Source organism: Eufriesea mexicana, unplaced genomic scaffold, assembly GCF_001483705.2.
Source record: "Eufriesea mexicana isolate 0111107269 unplaced genomic scaffold, ASM148370v2 scaffold1824, whole genome shotgun sequence".
Taxonomy (NCBI): Eukaryota; Metazoa; Arthropoda; class Insecta; order Hymenoptera; family Apidae; genus Eufriesea; species Eufriesea mexicana.
This window is the reverse complement of record NW_016909928.1, coordinates 215579-223643: the sequence shown is the minus strand read 5'-3', so window position 1 is coordinate 223643 and position 8065 is coordinate 215579. Positions and strand designations below refer to the sequence as shown.

Genomic DNA, 8065 nt, shown 5'->3' with positions numbered 1-8065 from the left:
CTTTCCCTTTCTTTTCCTTGCCTTCTCCGCTTCCGATAAACGCGGAATCTTACGCGGTCGATTCGTATGGACGTGTTCGTTCGAGTAAAAACTCGCGTATCGTTTCCAATTATTCGCTATTTCGGAAGTAACTCGGAAAGGAGAAATAGCGCAATATCGTACGATTACGCGCCACGATTCCAAGATGGTTCGCGAGGATAAAAGCGAAACGCTTTTAATTCGCGCATTACGCGAGAAAAATATGAGAGGAAAAGGAAAGAGGAAACTGGAAATTTCGTAAACATCGGTTTATCCGAAACCGCGTCTTTCCTTCTCGCTTTAGAAATATCGTTATCGTCGTTCCCGTCGTTCCCGTCGTTCCCCTCAACATTATTTAACGACAATTGGATCGCGGTGCGAGCAAACGAGCGGTTTTTTCGCGCGAATCGCACGATCGACGGCTAATAATTCGTATTGCCACGGTAATAAATCAACTTATTATCAGCGATATATCCTCGCGTTATCGACCGATCGATGGTCGTTCGTTTCGTAACGTAGCTCTCGTGAGGGAAATTTGCGAAAACCGCGAGCGAGATAAAGAAAGAGAAAAGGAGAGAGGAAGAACGGTCGAGTACCCGGAAGAAAAGAAAATCGACGCTTCCCTCCGCGATAAATCTTAAATCCTCCTCAAGGATCTTCCGCCTTCCACCGTTAACCAGAACGAATTCGTGCTTGAGATTCGAGTCGTCTCGTACTTTCCTCCTCTCCTTCTTTTTACCTTCATTTCCAACGCGGTCGTGCCTCCGAGTACGAACCGCGCGCGTCAAAGAATATCTCCGGGCAAAGAATTCGAAATTTCTCATAAAAACAAAAAAGTTTACCCAAAGGCACGCGTTACGTAATCTTTTTTCCACTCTTTTCCACTCTTTTCCATTGTCCGTCTAAAAATCTTTTCCTTTTTCGTCTCTTTGCTCTTGCAGCGAGTTTTATCTTTACTCCACGAGATATTCGAAATAGACCGAAACGGGGGGGTGTTTTAGAATTTTGCAAATTAACCAGCAACTTGGATAATTTTACGCGTCGCGTAGAAATCCCATTGGTTTACCGTTTATCCGTTTACCGGTTTACCGCTTTACCGGTTTACCGGTTTACCGGACTTTCCTATAGCCGAGAAAAAAGAATTACGCTCGATTAGATCTTTTTGGTTCGATGGATCACGAGTAGGAATTAATAGTTGCCGAGATAATAATTAATCGATACTCGCTAAATACGTTATATAATATTTTGCGTTGATCACAACGGTGCGTAACTGGTAACTGGTAATAGTAAGAGGAAATAGTAGCGGAACGGTGATAAAAAAGTAAAATCATCGCGAGTACGTACGTCGATCGATTACCTTAACGAGGAAATAATTCACCGTAAGAATAAAAGTAACATGGCCGGATAAATAATCGATAACTGCGATTGGACGATCGTAAAACTCGTAATTATCGCAAATAAATTAACGCGCATCTCGCAAAGATGCGATCAGCGTGTCATAGGCGCGTCGGGTGGAAAGAAAACTTTCGTTCGATCGGTGTTTTATCGAAAAAATCGCGATTCGTCGGATGTCGGAAGAGAGGGAGAGAGCGAGAGAGGGAGAGAGGGAGAGAATTTTCGAGGAAATGGATGACGGAAAGCGTGTGGGACACGGGTAAATCGTCGAGCAAATCGTAGTAGCTTCGTCGAGTTCTCGTTAGTTACGTAACAACTCCTCTGAATAAGGCTATATAACGAACCTCTGACATTAAGGAAGATACTTATCGTTATTCCGATCCAGTTTATATTCTTGCACCTACGTACGATATTTTTTTGCCAAACAATTACCTTTCCGTCCTTTCTTTCTCCTTTCCACGCCGAACGGAAGAATTCTGAAATTGAAATGTCTCGAAATTTAATGGAATTTTGGAATTACGCGTCTAATTACTTTCGCTACAACTTTGCACGCGACCGGTTAAAAACGGCGAGTTTCAGTTGAAACGAAAGGAACGAAGAAATTATTTAGGAAATTATTTTCGATAGACGTTGGTTAGACAGAGGTTGGACAGACCGAGACGACCATTCGAGATAGACTGGTGAAATAAAATCAAGAGGATCTTAAACGATCGTCTAGCAGCAATTAAAACGAGCAGCAGCGGTTTTCGTTTGGAGAATCGTTCGAACAGTTGCTTGCGTTGATTATGACTTCCGGCACAACTTCCTCCTTTCGTTGGCTCGTCGCGACCTCCAAGCCGGAAATGTCCGTTTTCTAGATGCTCGATCGATCTCGCGTTTCGTCTACCGGATTTCGTTACGCCGTTTCTATGACGTTTCATTTTCGATGACTCGGGCATTCCTTTTGCGGTATAAGACTAACCTGAAACGGGAATTGTCAATCGTTCGCGCACGGATCCGCGGGCAAAATTACAAAGATCGAAATGTCGCTCTTGCGCAATTACGCAATCCCGCAATTCCTTTTCATCTTCTTGTAAAAACTCTCATCGATTTTACGGCGAAAGATTAACTTTGCCGGTTAACTGGTGATCGAGTGAAAGAACTTTCGTATTCGCGAAATATTCCTCGATACGCTGGATTACGATGGGATAATTTTGCAAGGCGAGATTGCTCGGGACGAAGCAAAGACGATGGTGAGACACGACGGTGGTAAGGTAGTAAAACGGTAGTAACGCTAATAATCGCGAGCGACGTTAAAATGCGAGTTAGAAATCGATGGAAAGGAGGAGCAGCGAACGCGTCGAGTGTCATACCTGCCGTTCTCTCTCTCTCTCTCTCTCTCTCTCTCTCTCTCTCTCTCTCTCTCTCTCTCTCTCTCTTTCCTTCCGTACCTAGTAATCTTCTTTCTTCGTCCGACTATCGGTCACGTGGCGCGCTTCCCGAACGAGAATTTCCTGGTGCGAAACAATGGCACACCGACCTTCGCGTGCCAACATCTCTGCCTTTTTCTTTCTCTCCAACCGTTTTCTTTATTTTTTATTTATCGCTATCCCATTCTTGCCCGCATTATCTGTCGTTATCTGCGAAATAAGCCTGCTCTTACGAGGATTTATCGGCAAAAGTATAGGGAAATGGATCGACTCGTTGCAAAGCTACGAATATCGCGCGAGGCGCGAAAGATAAATAACGATCAATGAAATTTCATAATCGAACGAAAAACAAAGGCGCGAGATTGTTTGTGGCGCCAGGAGAAAAGGCGCGAGAAAGAAAACGGCCGCCAATCGAGTCGAAGCAGTCGCCGACAAGGGGAGGAGGACGATCGAGAGCGAGGAGCATCGACGGAATGGTCGAGCTGAATTTCGGCAAAGACCCTGGACAAAGCGAGGGACCAGCGTGTAAAAAATAAACGTTCTTCAGTTTTTAACCCGTTTTAATCCCTTTGGTCTGCCGAACCACGCGCACACCTCCCCTACTACGATACATAGTTTTTAGGCATTGAACGTTTTATATCGCGCTTAATTATCCGCGTGCCAACGATCACGCTGATCCGAATAAATACTTGAAAGTGTTTTGTACGTTGATTTCAGAGAGGAGAGGAGAGGAGAGGAGAGGAGAGAAAGCAGGACGTGTTATGAAATTGTTGCCGTCGATTCAACTGCCGCAATTGCCACCGGTTTCGGCCGGGGGTGGAATGACGGGGATGGACTCTCGGCTACCACCGGGTATATCTTTACCTTTTAGCCCTACAGAGCTACTCTGGCGATACGGCCCCGCCATGAATTTCCCACCCACTCACCCGCCACCGAGTCCCTTCCTCGACTTCAAGACGCATCTACCAGCTAGTTTAGGTAATTTCTTCTTTCTACTTTGCTCCATTTATACGCTAACTCGTGCGTACACTATCGTAACGGATAATAACGGACGATAAAGAAATTCGGACGGGTAAAGAATTCGATTCGAAACGGTTGGAGAAACGTGTCGAGGAAAGCGCGTCGCGAGGCATATTTTAACGAAAAATATATAAAAAAAAAAAATAAAAATAAAAAAAAAAGCAGAAAGAAAGAAAGAAAGAAAGAAAGAAAGAAAGAAAGAAAAAGAGAAAAGGAAAAATAATGAATGACATGGACGTGTGTCGAACAGCTTCAGACCCACGGTTGTGGTCCCGCGAGGATGTGGCGACGTTCCTCCGATGGGCCGAACGGGAATTCGACCTACCCCAATTCGACATGGACATGTTCCAAATGAACGGCAAGGCCCTCTGTTTACTGACAAAGGCGGATTTAGGAGAAAGGTGCCCAGGCGCTGGTGACGTGTTGCACAATGTGCTCTCGATGCTGGCCAGAGACTTTAACCAGCTTCAAAGGTGTCTTCCCAGCAGTCCGGTCACCCCCACGAGGCCCTCCGCGTACCCCCTCAGTCCTCATTCGCATCCGCCGACTCCTACCTGGACGGAGAACCCGTACACCGCTAACCTAGCCTCGTTAATGTCCGCGAATTCGGTAACGCTGTCCCCGGCACCCTCGGTGGACAGCCAAGCGGGCTCTCCCGGACACACGGAGGGCACTCAGAGTCAGGTTTACAAAAGCGACTCGGACGAGGACAATCAACAAGCAGCTACCGCAAGTCCACCGGCCACGCCGACTGCTCTCGCAGCGCAAAGGTTAAGCGAAGTCTGCGTCAAGGATCAGCCCAGTCCTACGTTAACGCAACCGATTATGCCTCTGACGCCCGGTGCCTTCAGAACCAACCCTGCCAACGCTGCCAGAGAGTTTTTCCCGAGCGACTCCCCGGAACCCAATACGAGTAAGTATCGCCAAGTATACTCGTAGACCTCGTATGCCTTACTTTCCTATCGCCTTTGTATTTCCCCTTTCCACCCCTTTACACCCCCTTTACATCCAATTTTCATTCGCTTTCTAAATATTCTAATCAGCCGATCCAAACAATCGACGGAACAACATTTTCGTCGCGCGTAGTAAACCTTTGCGCCTTGTTTTTCAACGTTCTTGAAAAATCCAGCAATTCCGATACCGTCGCATCTATTCCTTTTCTAAAAACGATAAATACACGGTATACGTTCTTTTGCGCTTCCAGATGCTCGGCTAGCGCGTCAGTATATACGGGATGTTGCGTCTCGGTGTAAAACAAACGCGCGCGTTAACGAAAATAATTTTCCCCTCACCTTGCACATTTTTTCTTTACCACCGGCTAATTTCATTATTGTTATCATTATTTTTATCACAGTCGATGCTACCTCGCGCTTTTCCTTCCCAACATAATTTATTCCTTCCGCGATTTTACAAAATTTCCCTCATAAACCCTCTTCCTTTTACTGTTTTCCTTTTTTTTTCTTTTTTTCTTTTTTTCTTTTTTTTTTTTATTTCCTATTTTTCTTTTAACGCCGCGTCAGAAACCATTGCCGACGATGAAACTCTCCGTCGGGTCTTTCGCCTGATTTACTTTCCAATCGTACACGTATGCGCGTTTGCCGATGATCGATACGTGTATATTTGTATTCTTCAAACGGTAAATATACCTCTTCCGCCATTCTTTTCGTACCTTCTTTCGAGTTTAACGCTAAACGCTACCAAACATAGATGATAACAATTCGCGAGATGTGACGAAAATAAATAGGTACGCGTAATCACGTTTCTATACTCGCCACGCGAATAAACGTTAATGTTAATTCTGCCAAAAGCAGTTTCGTGTTCTAGTAAATGCGAAAATAAAATATGCGAAATCTATTATTTTCTACGGTTCCATAGATCTCTAGTAAATTGGTAAAAAAGTATCCGATTATTCGTGATCGGTGTCGCGAGATCGATGCAACGAAAATTAACAGCGGCATGGGCCGCTTGATTTGAGACTGAAGAAAAGGAAGAAAAAAGGAAAAGAGGAAAAGAGGAAAAGAGGAAAAGCGAAATTTCACCTGTACGTCTCAACCATGTTTCGCCAATGCTGTGTTTCAATTTAGTCTCTCACTTTTTACCTTTCCAATTTTCTTCCCCTCTCTTTCCTTTTTAGATGAAAGGTATCGCGTGTAATTTACTCGAATTTAGTTCCTCTCCGATAATAAAGCCAACTCGATATCGACGTAGTTTTCCACAAATTTATCGCTTTGCGTTAACCTTTCCCGTGAACGCGTATCGTGCGTGAAACAGCGGCATGTAATCCCGTTCGATAGGATCAATTTAAATAATAGCTGTTTCTTTGTCACAGATGGTAGACTTCTGTGGGATTTTCTTCAACAACTTCTAAATGACCCGTCGCAACGATATACGCACTATATCGCATGGAAAAGTCGGGAAACCGGTGTATTCAAAATCGTCGATCCTCCCGGACTGGCAAGGCTCTGGGGCATCCAAAAAAATCATCTTTCCATGAATTACGATAAAATGAGTAGAGCTCTACGATATTATTATCGAGTGAATATCCTGCGAAAAGTCCAAGGAGAACGACATTGTTACCAGTAAGTATCCCAACCTTCTTTTCTCCCCGCCCCACCCCCTTCCTCCTTCGTTCCCGTTCAAAATAACTGAAAAATCCGAATATTCGTTCAACGAATAAACACTAGCAATATGAAAACGCTACGTTTCCCGTTATTTCGAAATCCTCGAAACTTTCAACGATACGTCTTCGTTTCGCGGTATCTTAAAATCTATCCAATGTCCTTTGTAATTGTAATTTTTAATTTCGTACAACGATTCGAATACGTGCTAAAGTAGTTTATTCTGCGAGAAGTCAAATTTACGTGAAAGAAACGCACCTTTCTTTATATTTCATATTTCTCGTATGACTAGTATTTGAAATTTTCAACGTTCGTACGAAGGAAAAGGAGATTCGTACGATTTCGTTGAAACAAATTTTCGTAGAAAGTTACTTTAACGCGCGAGTTAAGAGAAAATATTCACAAGCGATAATTAAAATCGATTCGTTGTAATTCCGGCTAGTTGAAAAGTTTATACGTTAACGCTGAAAGGGAATAGAACTGGTTTAAAACGGGACGATTTCTTTCTGTTTAGGTTTCTGCGAAACCCAACGGAGCTGAAGAACATAAAGAACATATCTCTGCTGCGTCAGCAAATGCGAATAAAGTCAGAACCGGAAGAAGAAGGCGGAAGTGGCGTCGAGCCGGAAATCGATATGCCAACAGACCTCTCGATGTCTAGTATGAGTCAGCCACCCAGCGAACAACAGCAACAACAGCAGCAACAGCAGCAGCAACAGCAACAGCAACAACAGCCGCAGCAACCTTTGTCTCTTCACGACCCACCTGCAAAATATAGAAGTCACGCGTATAATCTCGTGAAAACTAATCAGGAGTCGGAAGAGAAAAAGTGACGCGAGACGTAGCGCTGATCGAGTAGTGCGTTTTTTTTAACGCTCACAGAGTGAACGGGTCCTGTGTTGTAACGCATCCCGGTTACTTTATTAGAAACAGTCATGTTTCCAAATGATGCGAAGAGATCTGCTTCCAGTTACGTACATGTCAAGAGAGTACGTTCATAGAATTGCTCCACAGAGTTCGCTTCCGGGATCATACCTCTAGGGATATACGCTGCCGTTTAAGAATCATCGTTTAAATAATAAGACTCGCGAGGAGTTAGTTTACGAATTAGTAACCGCCCGTGTTATCCATGTTTCCGGTACGAATACATGACAAAAGACTGATGAAAAAAGAAAAGAAAAAGAAAATATCGCGCGAGTTAAACGCATCGATCCGATCATTAGTCAACTCGCCTTGAATCGAAAATTACCACCACCGTGCTACCCGGTTCTTTGCTCGCTCGTCGATATTATTTCGACATTCACCGCAACTTCCAACAACAACGTCCACCGATTCTAAATCGGCGGCTCGATTCCGAGGATCGAGCGATCGACAACACGCGCGATTCATCCATTTCCGCGCGTTTCAAATAAGATAATTGGCTGCTAAGAATCTTGTCGAGAATGTCTCGCGGCAGCCAATTGTCGTGTCTGTGTCTGCGTTTGCGTGTGCGTGTGCATGTGTGTGTACAATTGTGGAGGACGCTTCGGTGAAGCTGAACTTTCGCGGATATTCCGCCATCTGTTTTCCATCCTTCGTGTTAACGCACGTGCGCGAGTGTGAAAC

The 8065-nt window shown here is 44.4% G+C and overlaps 1 protein-coding gene across 1 annotated transcript in view; it reads left to right on the top strand.

The window, feature by feature from the left end:
* The window catches only part of aop (ETS variant transcription factor anterior open), an 18251-nt gene extending 10586 nt beyond the window's left edge, over nucleotides 1-7665 (top strand). The window contains exons 2-5 of the mRNA XM_017902488.1: nucleotides 3540-3800; nucleotides 4093-4755; nucleotides 6172-6421; nucleotides 6975-7665. Coding sequence (XP_017757977.1) covers nucleotides 3584-3800; nucleotides 4093-4755; nucleotides 6172-6421; nucleotides 6975-7293 — 1449 coding nt within the window. The 5' untranslated portion in view covers nucleotides 3540-3583 and the 3' untranslated portion in view covers nucleotides 7294-7665. The remainder of the gene's footprint in view (nucleotides 1-3539; nucleotides 3801-4092; nucleotides 4756-6171; nucleotides 6422-6974) is intronic.
* The last annotated feature ends 400 nt before the right edge of the window (nucleotides 7666-8065 follow it).